The sequence below is a fragment of the Melanotaenia boesemani genome, chromosome 15, assembly GCF_017639745.1.
Source record: "Melanotaenia boesemani isolate fMelBoe1 chromosome 15, fMelBoe1.pri, whole genome shotgun sequence".
In the NCBI taxonomy this organism is placed as follows: domain Eukaryota; kingdom Metazoa; phylum Chordata; class Actinopteri; order Atheriniformes; family Melanotaeniidae; genus Melanotaenia; species Melanotaenia boesemani.
The window spans coordinates 32,087,754-32,115,392 of NC_055696.1; the positions used below are offsets into that span (position 1 = coordinate 32,087,754).

The 27,639-nt window shown below is 40.0% G+C and overlaps 2 protein-coding genes across 3 annotated transcripts in view; both read left to right on the forward strand.

Moving 5' to 3' along the window:
* Positions 1–768: 768 nt before the first annotated feature.
* Positions 769–5,758, forward strand: LOC121654773. The gene is made up of 3 exons (XM_042009051.1): positions 769–1,308; positions 2,327–2,629; positions 5,064–5,758. The coding sequence occupies exons 1-3, from the start codon at positions 997–999 to the stop codon at positions 5,655–5,657; spliced, it is 1,209 nt and encodes a 402-aa protein (XP_041864985.1). The 5' UTR covers positions 769–996; the 3' UTR covers positions 5,658–5,758.
* Positions 5,759–7,311: 1,553 nt separating this feature from the next.
* The window catches only part of ttc3 (tetratricopeptide repeat domain 3), a 37,111-nt gene continuing 16,783 nt past the window's right edge, over positions 7,312–27,639 (forward strand). For both annotated transcript variants that reach the window (XM_042007863.1, XM_042007864.1), the window contains exons 1-21: positions 7,312–7,421; positions 14,764–14,834; positions 14,929–14,962; positions 15,833–15,989; positions 16,074–16,155; positions 16,326–16,379; positions 16,875–17,007; positions 17,198–17,283; positions 19,634–19,728; positions 19,862–19,924; positions 20,082–20,136; positions 21,857–22,019; positions 22,270–22,294; positions 22,456–22,540; positions 24,585–24,615; positions 25,344–25,404; positions 25,685–25,754; positions 25,833–25,982; positions 26,145–26,225; positions 27,032–27,141; positions 27,234–27,360. In XM_042007863.1, the coding sequence (XP_041863797.1) occupies positions 14,775–14,834; positions 14,929–14,962; positions 15,833–15,989; positions 16,074–16,155; positions 16,326–16,379; positions 16,875–17,007; positions 17,198–17,283; positions 19,634–19,728; positions 19,862–19,924; positions 20,082–20,136; positions 21,857–22,019; positions 22,270–22,294; positions 22,456–22,540; positions 24,585–24,615; positions 25,344–25,404; positions 25,685–25,754; positions 25,833–25,982; positions 26,145–26,225; positions 27,032–27,141; positions 27,234–27,360 (1,722 nt within the window). In that variant the 5' untranslated portion in view covers positions 7,312–7,421; positions 14,764–14,774. The remainder of the gene's footprint in view (positions 7,422–14,763; positions 14,835–14,928; positions 14,963–15,832; positions 15,990–16,073; positions 16,156–16,325; positions 16,380–16,874; positions 17,008–17,197; positions 17,284–19,633; positions 19,729–19,861; positions 19,925–20,081; positions 20,137–21,856; positions 22,020–22,269; positions 22,295–22,455; positions 22,541–24,584; positions 24,616–25,343; positions 25,405–25,684; positions 25,755–25,832; positions 25,983–26,144; positions 26,226–27,031; positions 27,142–27,233; positions 27,361–27,639) is intronic.

Below are 27,639 nucleotides of genomic sequence, written 5' to 3' on the forward strand. Positions count from 1 at the left end.
AGCAATACAAAGCTGTACTATGTTACATACATAATTTTTTATTGTTAATTTTTTATTGTGCATGATATCTCTAGATGCTCTAAAAGCTATTTGTATAATGTGATATAACACATTAGTTACGTTTACATGGAGAAATATTTCTTGAAATCATTTAGATTTTAGATTTAAATGTAACTGTTTACATGGATTTTAAAGAACGTGGTCTAGTCTGTGATAAAAAAAGAATATTGATATGAGCAGAATTTGATCCTGAGCGAATCGGCCACCCCACCTCCCCAGTTCCTCAAAATACATTTGACTCGTGAAGAGCTCTAACACAGAGCACACTTATGAAACTTTCATGAGAGAAGTGAGAATATTTTGCTTCAGCCTTTGGAGTTCATTTTTAGAGAGCCTGTTTCATTTATGTATTTATTTGCTCTTTCACTAAAACACTTTTGTTTGCATTAATGTTTAATGTGTGAAATATTCTGATTTATCTGGTCTTAGTGATCAGCTGATTTGGGAAAAGAGAAGCTTAACAAACCAACTAAACAGATTATATAAATGGTGCTACAGATAAGTAAATGAAGAACAGTTTGGACTATGAATAAAGGCCTTTGGTGTGGACTTTGTACTTTGTAAGTTTACAGACTGTTTACACAAAAAAGCTGCGTAACACAGAGAAGAGAAGACTAGGAACCACATGCAGATTATGACCTATTGAAAGGTGCAAAGGTCAACTTGTGTTTGTGGAAATGCAAACACAGTTTCTTTCCAGAATGAGCACAATCACTGCAGGAAACAGGAAAACAACCACACACAAGTACAGAGGACACGCATATGGACTTAAACTGCAGAACAACTGTTTTTGCTCTTCTTTGCAGAGGATTATAATTCCTGCCTTCCCTTCATGCATGAGCCTTACAGGGATCTTAGCATATTGATAACATCATTCTGACTAAGGGAAATAAACACAGATAAAACTAAGCTTGCACTAATTAGTCAGATACAGCTATGATCCTGATGGGTCGCAGTTTGTGTCTGCCTTCTCCAGCCACCATCCAGGAGCTGTTTTCTGTGGCTCGGGATGCCAGCATCATCCCTGATATCTCTCTAGATCCTGTCCTCACCACCTTCCTCTCACTGGACTCCAATGCAGCGCTGCAGCACCATTATGCCTTCTTACAGCGGAGCATGAGCATGGAGGAGCAGACAGCATTCAACCTCAACCTGACCGGAGAGGTGGGGGCCAGCAGGGTCACATATGGAGGAGTAGGGATTGTCGCTCTGGCTCTGTCCATGCTACTTGATCAAGTTTCTCAACAAGTAGGTACAACTATTTTGTTTTGTAGAAGTTGGATCAAGTCATTTAAAAAGCATGATGCTGAAACTTCAAACGTCATAAAGCACTTTTCATGCCCAGGTCAACACAAAGTGCTTTACATGATAAAAACAAAACAAAAAAAACGGCATATTTCAGTTCATGTTCTGCTGTGAGGAAACAATATCAATATCATGGGGATGCATCCACACCAGGAGCCAGTCCACCCATGTCGTACAGTGGCCGCCACTGCAGCAACCACCCCGATCAGGGCAGACCGGGACCCACACCATAGCAATAAGGCTGCAGTGCAGGGCCCCCAGGCAAGAGCGATCACCGTGGCAACAACCCCCAGACCGAGCATGCAAAATTAAAAGCTAAGCTAAAATGGTAGGTCTTAAGCCTCTTTTTAAAAACATCAACGGTCTCTCTGGCAGACTGTTCCTCGCCGTATGTCTTGGTCGTCACCCTTGGAACAACTAAAAGGCCGGTACTGGAAGACCTCAGGGTCCACAAGGTTTCAGAATTTAAAAGAAGGTCGGATAAATAAGAGTGTAAGACCATTAAGACATTTATAAACTACTAAAAGAACCTTAAAATCAATCCTGAATCACACGGGGAGCCAATGCAGCGATTTTAGAACTGGTGTCACGTGTTCCCGTCCTCTGGTCCTCGTCAGAACACGTGCCGCAGAGTTCAGAAGTAGCTGTAGGTTTGAGATGGACTTTTTAGGAAGACCAGAGATCAGGACATTACAGTAATCTAATCTACTAGAAATAAAAACATCAGCACCTCCGTGCTGGCAAGAGAGAGAAATGGACGGACTCGATGTTTTTAAGATGATAAAATCCAGTTTTTGTTCTATTTCTGATGTGTGGTAAAATCCAGCTCAGAATCGAAAAGAACACCCAAATTTCTTACTCACTGAGAAGGATTAAAATGTTGTAATTTTGATAAAATGATCTCTCTCTTGCCCTTGGGACAGATAAATAATTAAACATATCTGCTCCAATTCCCCGTCAGGTCAGAGCACAAAGACCAACGGAGGATCATCCTTCAAGTCAGACTTCCAAAGCTAAGATGATTTTTGGCATCAGCACCTCTTCGAGAATTGGTTGGATTATTCACAACTACCTCCGCCTCATTCCTGGCATCGCCAACAGCCAGGATCAGATGGCCGAGACCACAGAGCTCTATGACAACTGGCTGAAACTGGAGCTGCTTGACCATTATGAAAGGATGACCACAAAGAAAAGAATGAGTACAGAGTCCATGCAGCAGTGGTTGGTGGGAGCTGCATTTCATCTGCACATGAGAATCCACCAGGTGAGGACAAGGAGATGAACAGCTGAAGTTGATTAACATGCTGATTAACATAAATTTTGTCAAATATTTAAATAAATAAATATTTAAATAAAATTAATGCCACAAAAAGATCCACCATTTCCTCTCCCCACCTGGTTTCTGAAAAGACATATCTGAATCCAGGCCTGTAATAAAAACTGTGATGGTCCTGAGAGGTCTGGTAAGTCTTCATTCTGATTAACTCTTCCTTAAATTGGTGGACTTCCCTTCTGAGAAAATGCCAGGGGTTTATAACACATAACACTAAGAAGACTGAAAACACCAAGCACACATGAACATTTCACATCAGCCAGAAGTTGTTGTTTGATATATCCAAACCCAAAATACAAGATAGCTGGTGTTTTACTGTAAATGGGAGGCTTTGTGATTTTCTGCATTGTGCTGGTAAAAGAAACAGAAAGAAAAAAGGAGAAAACAGAGCAAAAGGAAAAACTAACATGTAAAATGTTACCCACTCTAGTTCCTCTTCCACAGGAGAGTTGTATTAAGTTAGCCAACTGAATTTATAGGGGTGTCCCCAGATGAAGACAACATGGCTACTCAATTCAGTCCTACGAAGAGCGAAGATCTGCAAGTGTTCAATGTTTCCCTGCTCCAACACACCTGACTCAAATTAATGCGTAATTGTGGAGAACGTGATAGGCTGCTGGATCCTTTTAATTTGAGTCATGTGTGTTGGAGCAGGGAAACACTGTAGTAGTAAAATGGTTATTGCAGCACAAATATGGCAGATTCCATATAAGTGGACCCACAGCAAGGAAATATAAAAGGTTCATCCTAAGAGAGTAAAAAGTTTTCATGTTTGTTTTTAGTAAAGTATTAAAATACAAATAAAAACACAGTTTTTTTATATATATATTAGATTTGTGTTACACATTGCACTTTTAAAGTGAAACTCCGTAGTTTTAGCTTTAGTTTTATCTCTTCAACATTTTAAAACTAACTGATTAAGTTTAATATTAGCACATAGTTCATGTAGTTGGCTACATCGCCAATGAAAAAAGTCACAAACCCTTAACAAAGGAAATTTTCCGCTCATTGATTTAGGTTAAAAAAAAGTAAAAAAACTTTTATATTACAATGAAAAGATAAAATACAATGAAAACAGGTCACAAAGCACTGTTAATCAGTTTCTCTGCACTTGTGAGGTAATTCATCTCAATTAGCAATTGTTTGGCCCCTAACTTTACTGATTTAAATAAATTATTTCCATTAATATATATTTATAAATATTAACATGTCATTTGGTAATTATCTCTCAACACTGCCTTCAGGAGTGGGTGGAGACCAGAAACAGGAATGTGAGATTTAAAACTGCCAAAAAACATGACTCTACATGAACATTTCTACGAAGCTACTGGGTTTGTGCATGAGTAACTGCTTGCTAATAGTTATCTATGGATTCAATGATGGCACCTGCTCAACTCCAGGAATAAAAAGGAGGAACTTGAAGAAAAACAGGTTTTAGTATCCACATTAACGTTTACTTCAGGAGGCAGCTGGATTCTAGTGAGATACTGTTGGTACATGATGTATGGAGGACAAGGGACTAAGACTGAACAAGAAGGAAGCAACTAGATGATGGAAATCACCTGCTCTATAAACAAAAACAAAAATAAGTAAAGCTGCAAAACAGGTACCAAAACTATGCACAAAAAGTACTCAGGCAAAATAGAAAAGAGGAGAAAATATCAATGGCAAGGATAATCTGATGCTGAACAAAGTAAACCAGTATAACCAACACAGAGCAGGCGGTGGTGATTAGCTAACAACAAGCAGCAATCAAGTCTATAGTCCAAAGATCAAACTGAATCATTACAAGCGAGGCAAAACAGAGAAGCCACACATGAACTTAACACAGCCACATGGAAAAACCATGAAAAATAAGAAAAAGGAAGTAACTTTAAAACAGAACAAAACCTACAACAGGCTGCGATGTTAAGTGCTTTTATAGTTGGCTCTTTCATAAGGAAGGTCTGGGAAAATACGTTCTGGCCACAAAAGTTCTACTTGTTATTGATGACAGATGGAAAATATTATGAACAAGATTCGGTGTCCAACTTTTCAAGTTGGTTTCCCACACTAATTTAAAAAGTGATGAAATGTAAACAAAAATAGCCCAAAGAATGAATTTTCTCAGGTTGAAGGAAAAGACTGCATCCGCCATTAATGTAAATACTGGCTGAACTGTAAGCAGGTTAATGGAAGCACACTGGTTTCTGGTCAGACATCCACCAAGCCTCATCTCCTCATCACAAGCTCCACATCTGAAATGAACTGTCACTTGTAATGCAGGCACTTAATGCAAATCATGATGCACTCAACAATCCAGTGTGGATATGAGGATGGGGAATGGAGAACTAAGCTCAAAGCACTTTTATTCTTCCTCCTACAGGTTCGTCTGCAATCCGTTCCATTAGGATCCGCAGAATCGTTGCGTTTGTCATATAAGACAGCCTTGAATCACCTGGTTCAGGCCTACACAGCCTATCTGCACAGAAACATCAAGGAGACTGAAGCTCCAGGACCACAAAAACTCAAGTCCAGCCAGCCAGCCAGCGGTCCAAGAGAAACCCACATGTTCAACATGACAAACATGAACTTCTCCAGTAATGTTGGCTTGGCTCATCCAGCTCATGAAGTTAATAAATCCACCACATTCCAGATTAAACAAGACTTCGGACACGATAATCTGAAAGGAAGCAATGACACAACTGAAGAGCTCAGGAGCAGAAACACAGTCAGCTTTGGTTACAGCAGGGAGGAGGAAGACAGCATGTTTGGTCTGTTGGTCATTGAGTTTCAGAAAAACGTGAGTCACGGTGTGCAACACCACCCCTGTGAGTCTCCAGCCATCCAACAGGCTTTGGTGACTCGGATCATGAATTCTCAGGATCTGGAGCGCAACAGGAACTTTTTCCTTTACTCCATAAGAGTCCTCCACAGCCTGCTCAGACAGAGGGACGACTTTGAGCTGAAGACAAATTAGTCTTTGACATGTTCCTCTGATTGCACAACTCTGTGCACAAGAGATAAATTAAGACTCTCTGAGGATGTTGATTTTTCTGTTTTATCATGTAGAGAACAAAATAAAATCACAGATATGATACAAAACTTATTTCAATTGCCAGCTTTATTTTATTAATGAAAAAGGTCACGCAAAGAATTAAACAAAATTATGATGATTTAATTTTTTTCTCTGTTTCCAGATAAAGTCAAAGGAAAAATAGAATAACCTCACAATTTGCATTCTGAAACATATGCTTGCATGTGTCTGCAGTAAAGAGTTGAAAACAGTTCAACACAAAATAGACAAACATTGTGCTGTTATCTCAGAAAAACTACCATCTCACAACATCAGTTCTTATCCTATTCCTTCAGTCAGCATGAAAGTGGGTGTTATCATTTTAAATGACCAGAGATATGACCACACTGTCTTTCAATTAATTTACAGAGACTTTTCTCAAAATGTCTGTGTGAGAAGTATGAAAATGTCGATTTAAGGATCATTTTGAGGGAGCTGACTTCAATTTTTAAGCTCTGTCATTTATCTTATACTATAGACTTGAAACACTCCTGTTGTTTCTTTTTTTACTTCACTTGGTTTAATTCCCATTTCTGTTACACAAAAGGAAACGTACCTCTGGATTTGCTGAATGCATCATAGGCTTGTTCAAATACATCATACTGACACTTTTCACCTGTTATACACATGGCTGTAATTTAATAATTGAAGGACTCAAATAGCCAAAGTCCTCCATTCCCTATACTGACATTTGTCTTCAACTCAGAAGGAATTAGGGAAGTTAAATGTAAGTGATGTAAGTATGTACAAATGGGAAAACTGGAGAAGGGAATTAAACTGCAAGAAACTATTTGGAAACAATTCTGATTTACTGCCGGCAACAACAAGAAGAACAAGATTGTGAATAAAAGCGGCCGAAATGAGTTTTCTCTGTAGGGTGGCCGGGCTCTCCCTTAGAGATAGGGTGAGAAGCTCGGTGATCCGGGAGGGGCTCAGAGTAGAGTCACTGCTCCTCCACATTGAGAGGAGCCAGATGAGGTGGCTTGGGCATCTGGTTAGGATGTCTCCTGGACGCCTCCCTGATGAGGTGTTCCGGGCACGTCCCACCAAAAAGAGGTCCTGGGGAAGACCCAGGACACGCTGGACAGACTACATCTCTCTGCTGGCCTGGGATCCCCCTGGATGAGCTGGTGAATGTGGCCGAGGAGAGGGAAGTATGGGTTTCCCTGCTTAGGCAGCTGCCCCCGCGACCCGACTCCAGATAAACGGCAGAAAATGGATGGATGGATGGATGGATGGATGGATGGATGGATGGATGGATGGATGGATGGATGGATGGAAACTATTTGGAACTTAGTGAACTGTGTGATAATAACATTACTGAAAGGACTGGAGAGCTGATATCAGTTAGCCCAAAAAGGTCAATCAAATACTGATATATACATTTTTATATTTCTTATTAGAAATGTTCTGTTAATTATAAAACTTTCCTCTTATCGTTTTGAATCCCATTGTATCGTTTCCGTTGAAATGTGCTGCAATCGTAAAGAAAACCTGTAGTGGGCGCTGTGACGCTTCTCTGACTTTAGCCGTGCACAGAAGAAGTCCTGCCTCGTCACCCATGTTGCGTCTCGCTGCGTGTGTAAACGACGCCTAACTTCCGCACGCTAGTAATGAACAGGACAAGGGAAGCCCACAGTTAAGCGTTCACGCAAGAGTTATTCAGAGGTAGGTGGTTCTGGTTTTATGCTTCTATAAATTTGTCACTTTAAATCCAGCTACGAAGTGTAGTTAATCTAGTATCATCTATGGGGAGACGAGATTAAACAAAGTACAACGAGGTGTCTAATGGTGCTTAGTTGCTATTAAATCATACAACAGTATCAGAAAAAAATGCGTATAACTGAGTGTAAGTTGCCACATTAAAGCCAAGATTGTTTAATTTAGTTCTCATTTAAATTACTTCGTCCTCAAGCGACTGCGTAGGTTAGCGGGAATGCTACAATGCTAACAGTTTTGTGACAGACTGTGTTTAATAAGTTCCACACGGGTTGCGTTGTTTATGAAAAATAGCTAAATGGTGTGGTCCACCATTATTAATAAATAACTAATTGTAGCTAGCTTCTTGATGTAAAGCATCGGTTGAAAGGCGCATGGGAACAATACACGTTAGCAAATAGCTCATATTAGTATTGAATCCAGCAAAACCACTACTCATGGTCCTGACATGAGGTCAGACCAGTTTGAAGCCAACCACACCCTGCTGTGTTTTCATACGTTATAAAACGTGGTGGCAAGTATGCAGAACTCCGCATGCACTGCTGTGATAACCTACTATACAAATGTTTTGTTTTTGTTTGTTTGTTTTTTGCATCAAAGGAAATGTTGTGCAGCAGTAAGATGTCGAAGTCGGTGTTATAGCTGGAAGTCATACACGAAGTTGGCCGTCTTTGAACTGGTCCAGTTAGGGAGGGGGAGACACACACACATACACACACACCTGGGAACTTCCTGTGAACGTGGCAACAGCCTACATATACAAAATTTTTAGGATTGTGGAGTCAAGGATGATCTAGTCCGGTTAGGGTTTAAGAAAAGTTTTAGAATTAAACATGGTTCGAGTATGTAGGCAGGCAACTAGATAAATGGAAGGACTGAGACATTACACATTAACTTGTACAAAATATTATAGATATAGTGTTCTACATTTTTCCATATATGCTGTGTGCTTGCAGACTTTTAGAACAAGAAACCTGGACACAAAGTTACAAACACTGATGCATGGGGAGTTTTGTGACTGACTGCTCTGAAAATGTATTTTTGTATCATGCATACATTTGAATTTAAGGAGAATCTTACTTGTGTATGCAATCACACTTCTGTTTGATTGAAAAATAGTTTTAAGGTTGATGTAAGAGTCAGTCCAGCCTAAACACCAGTTAATTATTATTCCTCAAAGTGTAGAGTAACTTTAATTAGCTAGTCTCATATAGAGACTATTCGAACTGTTGTTATATAGAAAAAAAATCAGTGCATTTAGACTATTATTTTATTAGTCATTTATTCATAACAGCAGGCATACCGTAGAAGAAGTAATTGCTTCTGAGGAAATTAAATCACTTAAAGAAAATAATAAATTGGAGAGTCATACAGAAAATACATAGTTCATACACAAACATTAAACAGTTTTTACTTACCTGTAATACTTTTACGGAGTATTTGATGTGCTTACACACTATTACCTGCACGTCTTTAGTTTTATGTAGGTGACACTTACACAACAAGTTACAAAACCTGAGAAGTCTGAATTACACCACCAGGTAGTCTGAGTGATATTGATGACAAAAAATAAACTGTCCGATTTTTTCAAACCATATATATTTTTTTTAATCTTATTTATCCCGTTCTTAAAATATATTAATTTAAAAACTACATTAAACTTATTACTTTTGCATGTAACTTTTGTCTTGTTCATCTCACACAGATTTACATTTCTCCCTGTGGTTAACTTCCCGGTATCCGTTAGTACTTCCTGACCAACGTCTCATTCAGGCTCCAAGTCCGTTCTGGACTTTTTAAACCTGTGAACCAGCCTGTGTTGATACCAGTTTAACCAGAACCGAAGTAGGAGGACTTTACTGTGCAGAAGTAAGCAGAAAAAGCTCATAAATAGAAATTTTGTGACGGTTTCTCAAAATAAACAGTGAGTGCAGATGAAAAAAAATTCCTAAATGTTGGCTCAGATTCTCCACCATGACTCTGTTTCAGGTGTTAAAAACAAGTAGGTTTTCCTTTGGTAGAAACAACCTTTAAACTGATGTGGCACCGCGTCATTACTTGTTCGGAAACCGAAGTTGCAGGACTGAACCAGTTCCAAATAAATGAAAGCGCGCCGCCTTTCTGGAAACGAGCTTTTCCCTGTTAGCCGCTGTGCTCTGTTTTGTGGCTGCGCCTGGTTCGTGCATTTTGACTCTGTGGGACACGTGCTATGGGCTCTTTATAAAGTCATAAAGATTTTGCAGTTGTAAATTAATGTTCGCAAATTATTTCATAGTTTATTTGTAAATCAGGTTTGTCATCCTACAAAAAAAAATCTGAAAAATTAAAGTTTGCAAATGTGCAGAAAAGGATTTGCATTGTTGTAAAAAAAGATTGTATTTGCGGAAAATAATAGAAGTTCTTTTGCAAACTTCCTGTCCACAGATGCAGAGCACAAAACTCTGAAGTTGTGGTTACGAATTTTGTCCATCTTTTTATTTTCATCTGATTGGAGGGTAACTAATCAAACGGTCCAGAACGCAGACAGCTTCCTGTCCTTCTGCACCACTGTACGTTCTTATAGGGGACTTTATATTAAGCCTATAACGTGCAGGAGGGCTGAGCTCGCTGTTAACTACAGAAGCCCAAGGAGAGCATTAGCCATGCATTTTAAAGTGGAAAAGATCCCAACTTTCCTAGAAAATTGGGATTTTTAAATGGCATATCCATTCTAATTGATTCATCGCCCAGTCCTGCCACAGAGGCCTCCATGCAAGTAGGGCCGGGCGATGTTTGTCCTGACACACAATATACATCCTAAAGTTTTGAAATGTCTTTTAAAACATGTTGTAAACATTGAATTCAACACTTGCATGCTTAGAAAGACACCAGCAGGATTTAAGTAAGCGCAGCTAAATTTATCTTTGTGATTTTTTTTCTCCCCTTTCAACAAACTTTTTATTTTGAACCTGCACTTAAACATTTATTAAAACCCAATGATTACCGGACCATTTTATCAGAGGGACAAACTCCCGCCAACCTTAGATCAAGTTTATTTTATTTTACTCAATATTTTATTTTTTTTTTTTCCGTTATTTTGTTAAAATATTATTTTATTATTTAGGTTATTTTCATTTTGCACCAGATCACAACAGAGGTCGTCTAAGGTCCACTTTCTTCTAGAACAGGTTTATATGTTGTCCTTTTATTATAAAAGCTAAACTGCCTGGTTTTATTTAACTTACTAAGAACTTTATGTTAATCGGGAAATACGCACAGCTGAACAATCAGTCTCCTCGTCTTTGTCATTTCTCAGGCGTATTACTGCTTAAAGTAGACGTCGTAAACTAGCTAGCTAGCTGCATACTCCATGCTTCTGTCCTGTCTCCCCTGAATGACAAAATGTTACAGTCCTGCTTAAAAAGTTGCATAAAAAGAAAGTTGGAGGAGCCCTGCAGTGGTGAGAGCTGTTGTCATTTTCAGCTTTAAGAAATATCCATCCTAGTGCATGACTTCTTCTTAGAGGAAGTTTTCTCTGTACATTAATGCACCTGCAAGGATTTATCTCATCCTTTAGTTTCCTGTTGATAAATGTAGGTGACATAAAAAAATCTGAAGTTAGAAACAACGTATGAAACAGAAGAAGGGACTTTTTGAATGAAAGATTCTGTATCTTTTATTATAATATATATAATATTACATTTAATATATCGGAATCAGTCAAGATACCTCAAAGTTAGCTATATTTTTGCAAGACTAAAGTGTTATTTTTAACTGGGTGAATGTGTGTATGATGTGAAGCGCTTTGGGTATCATTCCAGGTACATTAAAGCGCTGTATAAATACAGACCATTACCATTTATTTACTAATTCCAGTGTGGTTTTGTGATAGGATGTCACCTGTGCAATGGGACAGACTTGACACCCCTACTCCATTTTCCAGCCTTTGATAAGCAGCAGCCCCTCCCTCACTGATGGACCTGGATCAGCCACACTCCCCCACCACCCAGCGCTCCCCTCCACACCTCACACCTCTCCATCAAAGAGGCAGATGTGAACAAACTTTTGAAAAAGCCTCATCCCCCGTGAGGCTTAGTGCCTGGATTCTGTTACCCCTCCCACCCTGAAGCACTGCACCAGTCAGCTGTCTCCGGTGTTCAGACATTTTTAACACCTCACTGGAGACCTGCCATGTGCCAGTCTGCTTCAAGACCTTGGCTATTATCCCAGTCCCCAACAAAACAAGGATCACAGAACTTAGGCTGTGTCCACATGGCACCAAAGCCGGTTCAGGTGTGAAAACGGTGGCGAAAACTAGTAGAAAGGCAGCGAAAACTAGTAGAAAGGCTTCAACATCCCCACAACACCGCTGTAGTACATACTACAGGCTGTGGGGGCGCTAAAGAGTAACACTCCAAAGCTAGAACAGAACAACACATGCACAGATAAAAACTCACTGCTTGTTGCAGGAAGTTCACATCGGAAGCAGAGAAGAGAAGATGGCTGAGAATTCACTGCGAAGCAAAAGAGAAACATTTCTTTGGACTAATAAAGTTGAGCAGCTTCTAAAAGAAAAGACGGTAGAGGACTCAAACCGATCTGCTTTGGTACCTGGCTTCAGACATGGTCGGTTTCATGGAGGCTAGTCCCTGGCTTCCTGGGGATGAAAGGGTGGTTTGCAGTTTTGCTGCAATCTGGCATCGTGAGGACGGCCCCTGAGTCAAAGTTAAAAGGTTTTGACCCACTTCTGCATTCTGCTTGTATACTCCTGTGGTTTGCCTTACCTGTCACACCCCTTTTCACACTTGATTCATCAGATTTCACACCTATTGTTTGGAGTATTGCCATGACATAATGCCTTTTCATAGATGAGTTGCTCAGAAAATTAAAATACTTACTGAGTTGTTAGAGTAGTTCTGGAGACTCAGTCTGAGAACTTTTGGGCATTTCTGGTATATGATGACTTGTGTCCATATATAAGAATGACAGGCGTGGCAGTCACACTCAACATGGAGATATTCTAGACACACAAAGGTGGAGACAAGCTTAGGCCTATGTGTAATACGTCTTATGTGACGCAACTGAATGTTCAGTTGATTTTTATTTTTTAAATAAAGATTGTTTTCCATTAGTGTTGTGGCATTTGTCTGCACATCCAGACAGTTTATGTGGCTGGATCACCATGTGTCCGACTCCCAGACTATCAGTACTGGACCTGTAGTACTGGATGTACAGGAGTGAGACGGACAGTCCGGAGACTTGGTGTAGCATGAACAACCTGAAGCTCAACACTCGACAGTGGAGATGATAGTGGACTTCAGGAAGGACCCAGCCCCCTTCTGCTCCGTCATCATCTGCAACGCTCCGGTGACCTCCGAGTCCTTCCGATTCCTGGGCACCACCATCACCCAAGAGCTCAAATGGGAGCAGAAAACAGCTCCCTCACCAAGAAGGCTCAACAGAGGCTGTACTTTTCTTTTGGCAGCTGAAGAAGTTTCATCTCCTAGTTGAGCTAATGGCGAACCTGTACATGGCCGTCATTAAATCAGTCCTTAATAAGTCTGGTTTTGCCACAGCCAGGGTCAAGGCCAAGCTGCATGTGTCATCCACTCTGCTGAGAAGGTGATCGGCTGCAACCGCCCATCTTACCAGAAACTGTACACCTCCAGGACACAGATTTGCAGCCGATCCCGCTTATCCTGTACACAGACTTTTTCAATCCCTCCACTCTGGCAAAGGCATCCATCAGGACCAGGACCTCACGCCACCAGAACGTTTTTCCCTGCAGCTGTTGGCCTCTTAACCAGTGTCCCAGCTGCCAACTTCTTCTGTCTGCACTCCGCTCTGTGTTTGCAGCTGACTTAACAACTCGTTCTGTAAATCCCCTTTACTGCACCTGGTAATAAAGCCTTTATGATTCTGATTTTTATTTTGATGAGGTTTTTAATCTGAATTTCTGTGTCCATGTAAACATGGCTGCTGGTCTGCCCAGTTTGCTCATTCTCATATTCAAACATATGCACGAAGTTCGGGCTGCTACGGTTCAGCTCTCACAGTCTTTTTGATTCCAGTCCTAGTCAGATTGCTCAGAAAGTCTGCTTCGTTTGGGGAATTGTGAAATTGCAAATGTACTCTGATTCAGATTAATGAAGCATTTGGTCTGCTTACAAACACAGGTCTAAGTCCACTTCAAGTGGATCAAATGCAGGAAGTAGACTTCAGAGACCTTTAGAGAGAGGTGTGCTGCTTTTACAAATGAAATACAGAGGACATAAATTTTAACTTGGTCTGCTTGCCATGTCTGAACATCCAGATGTGACAGTGCCTTCAACTTCATAGTGGTCAATCCGTCAGTCTGTAAGAAACGTAGAAACAGCTTGCAGCTTTGTACAGCAGGAGAAAGCTGCTCCACATCGCTGCTTGTGTCAACAAATTAACTGATATAATCTCAGGAGCTGCATAACAATAGCACTTCTCTACTAGTTATCGCAGTGGTCATGGTTACATGATGTCTTTTAATTCAAAAGGAATTATTTAGACTTAAATAACTTGGAATTAAAGTATTCTACACGTTCATATGGAAATAGTGATTCCGAATTGAGGCTTACGTGGAAAACACGTTTAATCACCTTCCATTCCGCTTAAGATCTGCGGATTGAGAAGGATTCTGATTGGACAGAGGGCAGACGTGATGCATTCATGTCTACCGGGAAAAAACAAACTCCAGTTACTCGCTGTATTTTGATTATAGTTTTGAATCAGCAGACACGATCATACTACCTCACCCTCGTCGGCTGAGGAGAAGGGAGGTAACAGGACGAGAACGAGCATGCGCAGATCAACCAGAGTTAAAGAGGAATGAGCGTACAAATGATTAAAGAATTATTAAATTCGGATTTAAAATCAGAATAAACCTGACACTTCACATTTTCATTTGGAATTAGATGTTTACAAGGTCATTTTACAGAGGATTTAAGTTGTATTCTGTATTAAAGGGGAGTTAAAACTCATGTAAACGTGGCCAGTGATGAGCAGTGATTGGTGTAAATTTGCAGAGACATGTAACCTCGGCAGCCCAGTGTGAATTGGAGTGAATCGATGTCAACCATTATTATTTATCCTGTTTTCTAATATATTAATCAGCAGTCATTTAACTCTTAACAGCAATAAAATGATGTTTGGTAAAACACAGAGGAGCTTCTGCAAGTTGATTTTTATGTGGTGAAATGAAATTTGCATCAATCCCAGTAGAAAAAAATGTACTTAACATGTAAAACATGTAAAATGGCCTTTTTTCCTTCTTTTTTTTAAGAGATCTACAAAATGTCAGATTCAGACTCTGACTGTGGAGGCGACCGGGAGAACAGAAAACGTCGCAAACGTGTAAGTTGAAAACCAGTAGATCAGCTGGAACTTGTTTGATTGCATTTGATCCCGTCACTAACGACCTTTTTTCTCTTTTGCTTTGGCAATTCAGACTAAAGAAAGACTTATCACCTTTCGTCCATCAGGTGAGGAAGATTTAAGCCCTTTATTGCTAAAATAAAGTAGTGAAATATGTTTTGAACATTTCTTCAGCAAACTTGGGCGTCAGAACTCCTTTAAATGAAAGTAAACATTAGAATTTAATTATTTGCAGAGTGAACAAAATAACCTGGTTATAAGAATCTCAGAAGAAGACTAAATACAGCGGGTAAAATAAATATTTAACGCTTAAACATTTTCAGATTTCTGATGAGGTTATTGTGATGACGTTTCCACCAGATGTTGGTAACAAACCGAGAAGTTAAAGAAACCGAAACAAATAAGTTCAGAATGAAGTGATCTGTGACAGAATGGAGCAAGACGGGGAAAAAGTGCTGAACACAAGAAACACAAGTGAATGTAGGAATGTTTAGGCGAGACAAGCTGAAATCCAGCAGTGATTAGAAAGCTATCCCACCCCCCTGTCGGTGCAAATTAACATCAGCTGGTTTATTCACAAGTAATCCACGTGGGTGCTGGTACGACTGATTGACAGCTTTTAAATTGAAAACGTTGTAATAAGCAAATTGCAGAGGAGTGATTAATGGTGTGTGTTTTTTTTTACATTTGTCTGTAAACGACATGAGTGTTGATTGAGCAGCACGCTTAAGGTCATGCTGGAACGTCCCCCGTCTAAAAACAGATTTTTCTCAACAGCTTCCCCTTTTTTTTTTCTTTTTTTTTTAGCACCATCCATCATTTGTTTAGTTCTGACCAGTTTCCCAGTTTGATGGAAAAACGTCCCCATAGCATGATGCCACCACCACCATGCCTCGCTGTGGGGATGCTGTTCTTGGTCGTATTTGTGTTTGCGAATAAATGTTTTAATCAAGATGCTGCATGTTTTTGCTTTTCAGAGGAGATTTTTGAACGCTGGGACTGCATCCCCATTGCTACCAAAACAGAAGCTGCACAGAGGATGAAGATTTGTGCTTTCTGGATTCCCATTCTTCTGCAGCAGGAGGAATCCTGCACTGCTGACTGGGCAATGGAAATAGGTTTAATCAGCTCCAGGTAAGAACAGTTATTAGCATTAATAAGATGGGGAATCTTCTCTGTTTAGACTGCTGAAGTCAGTGTGTGTTTGTCTCCTTGTAGGAACAGCGAAGAGCTAAAGATAAAACATCTGCACAGGATTGAAATCGTGGAAGCAATTCTCTATGACTTGGAGCAAGGAACTGTAAGTTCCACACCCAGCTAGCTTAAAGCGGGGTTGTTTCTGTCCATACGAACGCTTGCAGGGTCACCTGGTTACAGCTGTTTCTGTTTACTCCCGTTCTGTGTCAGTATCGATCTTGTCTCATGTTTTGCTTTAGTTTACTACATTCTGCTTTTGTGTTTCTATTCCAGTTGAATAAGGATCGTACGCGACATGTAATCGCCATAAGCAACATGTTTAATCTGGTAAGTCAACAATCCGTCATGAGCATAAACATGTTAGTCAGCTGTTAATATAAACACAAGCTTAAGGACACAATCTACTCCTTCCAATATGGTTTTTGTAATATTTTGTCAATGATGGAATAATAAACGTTACTGGAGACCGTTTTGATGAAACCCACCTCAGAGTTCTTTACTTCAGTGTTTTTATGTGGCTAATAGCAAACGAGAGTAAAATCCTTCGCTGTGAAAGAAAGTTGATCATCATCTGGCTTTGAGAAAATCAAAGATAACTGAAGTAATTCTGATGAGCTGTGATAATATGTTGGAATTCAGCTTTTATTTGTCTTGTTTTCTGAGTAGAGACACGAAGATTAAGTTTAAACTGTTCAGCTAATCCGTGTAAATCCTGTTTTTCTGTTGGATCATATTGCGTTTTTGTTGTGTTGGCTGTCCTTGTTTCCAGTGCCTGTGTGTAATGGAGGGTATAAATAACGCTGTGGTATTTTGTTCCAACAGCGTTCTCCAGAGGTTTTTGATAACGCACTGCGTTGGTTGGAGGGATCAGGGGATCACAACGTACGCGATCACCTGCGAAACTTTGGCACCATTCCTGCCTGCTTCACAGCCCTTCACCTGATCTTCACAGAGTGTGAGACACCATCACACCGCTCTGATTTATTCAGTCACACATTGTTCTGATGAGGAGCAGCTCTTTCTCTTTTAGAAGTTGAGCTGTTTGAGCTGTTTCACACAAAAGTGGCATTCTGTTTTTTGACTGATAAAAGCAGCAATAAGTTGAGAAATCATTAAAGTTACACTTGCTTTATCTTTGTGTGCAGTTGCCAAGTTTATTCAGGATATGGGTGCCAACATGAAGAGGACGATGAAGGCCTTGTATGCGCTTCCAGATGACTATCTTATAGAGGTAAGACTCAAATGGTTTGCAGGTGGATGTGTGGACACATTAATTTGAGATTTGACTTGGATGTCCAGCATTTGGTGTTTTCTGTCTTAAAAAGTTTGATCAGACACTATGTGTTTGTTTAAAAATGATTGAGCTCAGATGTTGAGAAACTGGGAAGTCATCTTCTGTAAAACGGTGGTTGTGCTGCACTCTCCCTTCTTGCCGCGGATATTGGATACCTGTCAATCAAAAGGACACGCCCCTAATTATGCCAAATTTTTAGATTAAATATCATCCAAACAGAGGAATTAGAATAAAATTCACCCCCCTCACAGTTGTCATGAAGGTCGACTTGACCTATTAATCCTAAAATGTTTTTTGTACCAGGCTTTAAACATGTTTATTTCTGTTGTAAAGTTGGTCTTTTTAACATGGGAGTCTATGGGGATTTGCTCTGTTTTGGAGTCAGCCCCTAGTGGATGAGGGGGGAACTGCAATTTTTTGTTTCTTCGCGTAGGCTTCACATTTTACAGGTGGAGGTTGCTGCTTGGTTTGAACCAGTGTCAGTTCCCTGTATGCCAGTAAAATAGCAGCTCATTTAGTCGTGTGCCACAATGACTGAAGGAGAAGATCAGAAACACAACCATGAAGAAAAGTCATTCATCGATTGGTTAATGCTGAACAACTTCGGTTTCTAATAACAGCTAAATATGGAGCTGCCCCAGATCCCGGCGGCCTTGGGTTGATCATGTTTCAGAACTTTTGCTGAATTCTTCCATGTCTGGTCATGAGCCATTTCTCCCATCCAGAGCCGTCCATCATCCCACACAAGCTTATGTTTGGTTGTGTTTACCCACGATGCCGTGCACTGAACCCACAATGCACTTTGCTTTGTAGTCTGCTTTCTGTATTTGGTCCGCTTGAAGCGGACTAAGACCTGCGTTTGTAGATGGCCCGAGTCTGCTTCTTTGGTCCGAGTCGGTTTGTTATCAGAATACCCCAAACGAAGAAGACTTTCCAAACTAACGCGCTAGGGTTCGAATTAAAAAGGCTGGTGTGAATGCACCCTGTAGGTGACATCACTAAATGGACTTAACTACTTTGTTAATACAGTTGAAACACTAGTTTTCTTCTTTAATTGTTTTTTGTCATATACTGCTTTATGCTTCAACTAAACTATATTCCTAGCATCTTAGACTGATCATATTTAATATATTGATGAGCAAATGGCTCCACCTGATTATCTCATTTTACTTAATATTATTTAGTAGTTCATGAACCATGCCAGATTTAGATTGTAACCCAGTCCAGAAGTTTTACTACTGATTCCTCAGGTAATAATTTCTTGAATTTACATTAGTCATGGATCAGATTTGCACTTTCTGGTCTACTCAGGTATTTTAATTTCATCTTGCACCTAGTTCTGGTAAATCTGCTAGTTAATCTTTTTAACTACTGATAAATTTCCCACGAGACAGAGTAAAGATCTTCCATTTGCCTTTCCCCATTCACATTTTGTACAAGCAAATCAAGAACAGCTAATACTTGTTCCCAGAAGTTTCCTTCTCATGTGACCTGTCAAACCTTTGCGCACATTAAAAGACTCATCTCCAAGAAGTATTAGCACTCTTTTCCAAAAAAGGAAGTCAAAGGCCTCTTTCACATATTAGTTATACCCTTACAGGCAAAAACTAAAGAAAATGACAACACTTTTATTTGGCCTCTAAAACACTAAAAAGACGTAGTTAGACTGTTGCTATTCCAGCTTGTAATTCACATGTCAGAGGCGTGTTAGCCCAACTTCTCTTTGTGCTTCCACACATCACGCTGGCCTTGCAGATGACAGCACTGTGGGCTAAAATGAAGACACACCAGTGCGTCTAATGACACACGTCAAGCACCTGCACCAAATTATTAAGCCACGTCTGACCCTGCAGACAATGACTTAGTGAAGTTCCCCAAAGTTTTGGCCTTTTTTTCTCCCCCAAACCAACAAAGTGGAAAATGCATGTTTTTATGTGTTAAAAGCAGCAGAGGAGCCAGCGCAGCACACCAGGGTGTTTTCTGACCACACAGAGAAACTTACTATATTATCCTAACATGTCGGACATTATCAGTAAGAATCATGCCGGTAGCTTCCAGTTTAAGACAGCAGGTGGTGTAGCTGCACCATTTAGTAGGATTTGATATCAATTTTAACTAAAACAATTACTTTTACATTTCTACGATATGTGTATTGAATATTGATTATTTGTAATGTTTATTGTTAAAAAAATAGAGAATTAGTTGGAGCTAAGCAAAACTGAGCTGATCATATTTGGATTAAAATTTGTCAGCTTTCAAATTAAGTCTTTATTCCTTCCTAATGCAGAAAAGTGAGGAAATGAAGAAGAAGGGAAATGAGTACTTCCAGAAAGAGAAGTATGATGAAGCTGTGAGGTTTTATTCTGAGGCCATCAAACATTAGTAAGTATTTATTTATTCTAACCTTTAATGGTCTCATGGTGTACATACCACATACAATATACATCAGTTTTACACAATAATCTGATGATTCTGTGTACTTGTACAGTTGATACTTGTTTCCATCCCTTTCCAGCCCTGACAACCACATTCTTTATGGAAACAGAGCACAATGTTATCTGCGCTGTGAAAAGTATCTGTAAGTATTACATGTCATGCATGTATGAATAAGTGAGATAATGTAAAGAGCAGATGACCGGTAGCCGTGTGTATAACCAACTTTCCCACAAAATGTACTCTTGTTTTTAATTATTTTAAACAGAATGAGATTATTACATTTCTGTGTGTTTTTACAGAAAAGCGGTTGGTGATGGAAAACGTGCCATCCTCATCGATCCGTTCTGGGCAAAGGTATTCATCTCTACAAGTAACATGGCTACATCCATCTGTAATGTGATGCCTGACCTGGTGTGTTTTAAATGTTACGGTGCAAATCAGTAGCTTTAAGACCGATAATAACACAGACTTTTCTCCTGCACTAAACACTCGCTAGCCACTTTAATAGGAACACTGTGCTAGTTCTGGGTTGGACCCCCTTTTATAGATTGAACAAGGTGTTGGAAACATTCCTCAGATGTTGCAGAGGTGCTGTCATGTCACTCACATATTGACATGACAGATTTATCGACTGCACATCCATGATGAGAATCTGCCGTTCCACCATGTCCCAAAGGGGCTTTATTGGATTAGGATCTGGTGACTGTGAAGACCAGTGGAGTAGAGTGGTAATTTTTAAAGAAAGCAAGTGGAGATGATCTGAGCTTTGTGACATTTCATGATGTTTCCACTAAATTTGGACCCTGCCATCTGAATGTAGCAGCTGGAGAAACATCGGACCAACATTTTGCAGTTGTCCAGTCCTGGTGAGTGTGTGTGACTTTTAGCCTCAGTTTCCTGTTGTTCTTAGCTGACAGGAGGCTCCCGGTGTGGCCTTCTGCTGCTGTAGTTCATCTACTTCAAGGTTGGACGCGTTGTGTGTTCAGAGATTCCATTGTGCATACCTTTGTTGCAATCAGTGGTTATTTGACTTAGTGTTGTCTTTCTTTCACCTCCGACCAGTCTGCCCAGCAACACAACAATATCACACACACATTTTGGTCCAGACGACTTCTGCTCACTGGATTTTTTCTTTTTTTCCCCCAGAGATGGTTGTATGTGAAAATCCCAGTAGCTCAGCAGTAGACTGAAATACAAGCATGCCACATTCAAAGTCACTTAAATCCTCGTTCTTCCTCATTCTGATGCCCAGTTTGAACTTCAACAAGTCGTCTTGACCACGTCTGCATGAGTAAATGCATCGAGTTGCTGCCATGTGATTGGCTGATTTAGGTGTTTGTGTTAACAAGCAGCAGAACAGGTGTTCCTAGTAAAGTATCCTGGGAACGTGTTTGTTCAATATTTTATGTAGTGCTCACTGTCACATTAATCCAGTGCTTTTCAAAGTGGGGGGCCACAAGGGGGGCTCAGAAATTAGAGGGAAGCCAAAAAAAAAGTTTAGTAAGTTCGGCTGATGACCTCAATATCTGTGTAGACCTGGAGGTTATCAGGCAGCTCTGCTCTGCAAGCTAGCGCAAAATGAACAGGTTTTTGTCAAGACATAGAGCAGAGCAGCAGCCCGCCATGCAGGGCTCTGCTGCAAAAAGAAAAACCAAGAACTCGCGGCCAAATATGACATCAGGGTGTGGCTTTATAGCCATATGATTGCCTGAAATGCTGTCACTCCCAGTCACGCCTGCTCACGCACACGTGAGAAAAGTTTGATTTCTTCTGTTATCTGTCAACAGTTTGTTGGAAAGTTTATTATTTACTGAGAATATACGGTGCTGATAAAAGATGTTCATTAATCATTTTCTTATGCTAAACAAATGTCATCATTATTAAATGGTGAATAAAAGTAAGAAAATACATTATAAAAGCTTGTTTCTATACATATGTAACGTTGTCTGTGGGTTTGGGGGTCCCAGGCCAGAAACTAATGCTGTTTGGGGGGCCTTGGTCTGGAAAAGTTTGGGAACCCCTGACATAAGCAACTGGTACATTTTTTTAAACTAATGTCTCGGTTTGTTTGCAGGGTCACTACCGTTTCTGTGAGGCCTTGTTCTCTCTTGGAGAGATCCCATTAGCTTTTAAAGCCAACTGCTCCGCCAAGTCCCTGTGTAGAGATGACCAGGATGGACTCAAAGTCCTGGACCAGCAATACCAAAAATTCCTTGGGATTCTTTCAAGCAGCAAAGGTATTTTTTTTATCCAGGTGAAACAATGAATTGAATTGGTAGTAGAGTAGTATTTAAAAAAAGATTTTAAAAAATGTGTAAATATACTTAAGTTCAGTTTCATTATTGCTTTTTTAACTGAGTGTATCTGTTTCTTTAAATATCCAATGAGCTGATAGCTGCTTGTCATAAAGAAGAAAAACAACCTCTTTTCCGGCTTAGCTTTCATTTCCTGTATATTAAGAGTGAAACTCATGTCTGTGTGTTTCAGCTGAACAGTCAAAGAAAATGCACAGGTATGTCTTCATAACTTCATACTTACTTGCATATATGTTTATAAATATATATATATATATATATATATATATATATATATATATATATATATATATATATATATGTAAACTGTTGTTTGTCAATAAAAATTTACATATTTACTTTTTTCCCATGACGGCAGTTTTAACGCAGGTATGGTGAGAAAACGACCGCAGTCTTCAAAAGCTGCTGCTAAGACGGAGTCAGCAGCCAGCGCCACCACGAAGGTTAGTCACAGGCCGACAGGATTCACTGGTTTTATTCATAAAACCAGCGAAGGTTAGTCACAGGCCGACAGGATTCACAGGTTTTATTCATAAAACCAGCGAAGGTTAGTCACAGGCCGACAGGATTCACTGGTTTTATTCATAAAACCAGCGAAGGTTAGTCACAGGCCGACAGGATTCACAGGTTTTATTCATAAAACCAGCGAAGGTTAGTCACAGGCCGACAGGATTCACAGGTTTTATTCATAAAACCAGCGAAGGTTAGTCACAGGCCGACAGGATTCACTGGTTTTATTCATAAAACCAGCGAAGGTTAGTCACAGGCCGACAGGATTCACTGGTTTTATTCATAAAACCAGCGAAGGTTAGTCACAGGCCGACAGGATTCACTGGTTTTATTCATAAAACCAGCGAAGGTTAGTCACAGGCCGACAGGATTCACAGGTTTTATTCATAAAACCAGCGAAGGTTAGTCACAGGCCGACAGGATTCACGGGTTTTATTCATAGAACCAGCGAAGGTTAGTCACAGGCCGACAGGATTCACTGGTTTTATTCATAAAACCAGCGAAGGTTAGTCACAGGCCGACAGGATTCACTGGTTTTATTCATAAAACCAGCGAAGGTTAGTCACAGGCTGAAAGGATTCACTGGTTTTATTCATAGAACCAGCAAAGGTTAGTCACAGGCCGACAGGATTCACTGGTTTTATTCATAAAACCAGCGAAGGTTAGTCACAGGCCGACAGGATTCACTGGTTTTATTCATAAAACCAGCGAAGGTTAGTCACAGGCCGACAGGATTCACTGGTTTTATTCATAAAACCAGCGAAGGTTAGTCACAGGCCGACAGGATTCACTGGTTTTATTCATAAAACCAGCGAAGGTTAGTCACAGGCCGACAGGATTCACTGGTTTTATTCATAAAACCAGCGAAGGTTGGTCACAGGCCGACAGGATTCACAGGTTTTATTCATAAAACCAGCGAAGGTTGGTCACAGGCCGAAAGGATTCACTGGTTTTATTCATAGAACCAGCGAAGGTTAGTCACAGGCCGACAGGATTCACTGGTTTTATTCATAAAACCAGCGAAGGTTAGTCACAGGCCGACAGGATTCACTGGTTTTATTCATAAAACCAGCGAAGGTTAGTCACAGGCCGACAGGATTCACTGGTTTTATTCATAGAACCAGCGAAGGTTAGTCACAGGCCGACAGGATTCACTGGTTTTATTCATAAAACCAGCGAAGGTTAGTCACAGGCCGACAGGATTCACTGGTTTTATTCATAAAACCAGCGAAGGTTGGTCACAGGCCGAAAGGATTCACTGGTTTTATTCATAGAACCAGCGAAGGTTAGTCACAGGCCGACAGGATTCACTGGTTTTATTCATAAAACCAGCGAAGGTTAGTCACAGGCCGACAGGATTCACAGGTTTTATTCATAAAACCAGCGAAGGTTGGTCACAGGCCGAAAGGATTCACTGGTTTTATTCATAGAACCAGCGAAGGTTAGTCACAGGCCGACAGGATTCACTGGTTTTATTCATAAAACCAGCGAAGGTTAGTCACAGGCCGACAGGATTCACTGGTTTTATTCATAAAACCAGCGAAGGTTGGTCACAGGCCGACAGGATTCACAGGTTTTATTCATAAAACCAGCGAAGGTTAGTCACAGGCCGACAGGATTCACTGGTTTTATTCATAAAACCAGCGAAGGTTAGTCACAGGCCGACAGGATTCACAGGTTTTATTTATAAAACCAGCGGTTATGGTTATACATGACTTGTACATGTAGTTAGAGAAAAATAACCTAATGATGATTAATTCCTGTTTTGATGACTTTTTTTGCTTTTTTCTGTCAACGTGATCCTTTTAGATTATTAAAGTGCTTTTTTAATACATTTAAACCATTTGTTTATCTCAGCATCTTTGAACCATATTAATTTGGCATGTAAATATAAACGTGGTAAATCTGTAGATAGTCTTCACTCATTTGTATCCGTGCCTGTTTGTTTAACTTGGCATTTAACTCTTGTGTTGACAGAACACAGAAAATAAAATGGACAAAAAGTCAGGTGAGTGTGAGTTTACTCCTGCTGACGCTCCGGTGAATCTCCTCCCTCTGGTAGTTATAGTTGTGCAGCTCTTTGAGCTGCTCTTTATGACTTAATTTTACTTTCAAGATTCAAATTTTTTGTCATATGTGCAGCATAAAACAACTATGAGCTCTAAGCAGCTGGTGTGTTGGTGTTGGTTCGCTCAGTATCTTCATATCATAAATACACACTGAGGGATGGAGTAAAGTTTTGAATGTTTGAGAGCATGACTGTTTACATTGAAGTGTGAGCAGTCTGTTTTTGCTGGTGGAGTCGGTTGTGGACACCTTAGCTCTGCAACAGTCAGTGTGGCAGTAAAAGGGCAGTTTACCTAAATCTTTTAGTGTGAATAAAGTTTGGTTGTTGAATTTAACGTTAGTTCAGTTATTGGGAGGAAATATGTTTGGATGTTTAAGTTTTTATGTGCATCAGAGTTAAGCAAGAAAGAGTTTAGTGAGTTTTTTTTTGTTGCTTTTCATCTGCTCTGATAACTTTTCAACATCAGGATTTTAGTTTTCATTAAAAATATCCTGATAAAAACAAGTTTAGATGCTGTTAATGGATCTTCATGGACTGAATGTTTTAGCCTTGGAAACAAATCTAACCATAAAGCATGAGATATCTACTCAATTTATCCTGAAGAAATAAGTGTGTGCACAGGTTGTGTACATCAAATATGAAAGACTTTAAAAAAATGTTCTCCCCAGGAAAAAATGAAAAGGCTGCACAGGCAGAAGTCAACGCTAAGGACACAAAACCATCAAAAAGGTGGGCAGAAGTTCTGTTTTCACTCAGGTTTTTACTAATCATTTTAAAGACTTCTACCTCAGCTCATTGTTTATAATTTCATTCAGTGATTACATAACTTTATTCTACTTTGATACAAATCTGTCTTACAGCAGTCTGTGTTGAGCAGCTATTTAACATCTGTGTGTTTTATACATGTGATGTGGCTCCAGCAGCCAATAAACACAGGATGACGGCTACCAGCAGGAGCCAGCTGTTTTGTATGTCAGACTGAAAGTAACTGAAACCTCTGTGTTTCCAGTGAGAAAGCAGAGTCCAACGCTTCAACAAAGAAGAAGACCAGGAGCAGAAATGGTCAAACTGATGAAGAGGTGAGACGGTTTTCACGAGGCGTAATTACCTGCAGCTTATTCAGGTTAATGAAGCAACTCTTTTTCCTTTGCTCTCAGAAACGGGCGACTAGTGGTAAAGCTGATGTGTGTAAAGAGCTGCGATTCATGGTTCAGGAGGCCTTCACTGCCCTGTACGACCTGCGCAGCCGCAACGCAGAGCAGGCCTTCAGCCAGGCCCTGGCTCTGCTGGAAACTGTCGTACCCAAAGTAATCACACCTTCCTATTCTTTTCTAATGAATCATTCAAGCTTTTTTTAAATGCTTCATCATTTTAAGACTCGAGATCCAGAAGTTTAAACCTTTTGCCAGCAGGTTTGCAGTGAAACACAAAAGTCAGTAAAATGATCATTTTGTTTAATTCTTTCTCAGGATCTCGGACTTTCCACACTCGACGTGCTGATGCTGTTGTTTGGGCGTGCATCAGCCCTGATAGAAATTGGCCAGCCTGAGGTAACTCATTGGTGGTGGAGATCAAGCTGCATCATCCATGAAATGCTTGAATTTTTCTCAGCCCCGAGCTGCATTTCTAACACCTCTGCAAAATGAATGATGGTCACATATGGGGGTGTGGTGTCCATAAAATCATTGCTAAATTATAGATCAGTCTAATACTGATTTTATTATTTTATATATTTGCTTACACAAATAAAATCGAATATTAAAGCAAATTACATCAGATAGATAAGTATCAAAGAAGCAGGTGAAAGTTTGACTCCCACTTCCTTTGGTTAAAAAGGGGAAATAAAACCTTTCTAAAGACTCTTCTCTAGTTATATATGGGGTAATACAATTTAATAATAGCAATAACTTTAAGATGAAAACTCAGTAAGATACTTTGGTTACTGGGCAGATTTTAACCCTTATTTACGCTGTTGGACAACGAGAGAGAGAGAGAGGTAAAACTGCATACACTGGGAATTAATCAAGCATTTTTAAGTCATTTAGGCACGCATTAAAGAGCACGTGACAGCTATGCTTTGTTTTGATTTTTCCACTTTTTGTACATCATTGGTATTTGAGTCTAAAGCACTGCTGACACTACTGAAGCCTTTCTGCAGGAGGAGTGGTTGGCACACAGTTCAGATGCTGGTTAAAAAATGTTAGTCATAAACTCTGTGTCCAATATGATGACTGAAATAGTGAGCCTTAGTCCTAGTATGTTCACAGCTTAGTATTTATGGTAGGAGACATTTCAGACGTGTGTAAGTTTCCCTTGTTGCTGTCACTACATTTTTGGCATTTTTATTTAAACATAGGAACTCGCAGAAGCTCAGAAAGTCCTGGATAAGATGAAGTCGTATGAGGAGAGGACGTTTCAGTGTCTGGTTTATTACGCCATCGGCCGGGTGTATTTTAGGGAGAACAGGTACGGAGGTGTCAACTCCTAGGTTTGTTTTTTATTCTCTCACTTTGGTCATTTCAGATTACACAGTGTTTGCATTCTTTTCTTTGGGGCAGGTTTGCAGTTGCTCTGCAGCAGTTCTCAGACTCCCAGCAGATGGTGAAGAATCAAATAACACCGGGTAAACTCACCTGGCCTTTAACAAAACACATCGTCAAAGAAACGGAGCCGGAATATTTCAAGGTAGGTTTGTGTTTGTGGTGGATTCTTGCTGTTGGACAGTGTGTCGGTCCTTCATGTACATCCATCATTTACAATGTTGTTTCTTGGTACATGGCTGAATGAAGAATTTCCACTCCTGTGAATAAGGCTACGTCCACACTGCAGGGCTTAATGCTCAATTCATTATTTTTTTTATGAAATCCGATTTTTTTGAGAGTCCGTTCACATTTCCAGTTAAATGCGACTTGTATGTGATCTCCTGTGTGAACCTTATGCGCACCGAAAGTCGCCCGCATGCGA

What these genes read in the sequence shown, in the direction of transcription:
- LOC121654773 (XM_042009051.1), top strand. Translation starts at nt 997, where the DNA reads ATGATCCTGATGGGTCGCAGTTTGTGTCTGCCTTCTCCAGCCACCATC. An exon ending in TTGATCAAGTTTCTCAACAA is followed by an intron (nt 1,309 to 2,326) that starts GTAGGTACAACT and finishes ATTCCCCGTCAG; the next exon opens with GTCAGAGCACAAAGACCAAC. An exon ending in TGCACATGAGAATCCACCAG is followed by an intron (nt 2,630 to 5,063) that starts GTGAGGACAAGG and finishes TTCCTCCTACAG; the next exon opens with GTTCGTCTGCAATCCGTTCC.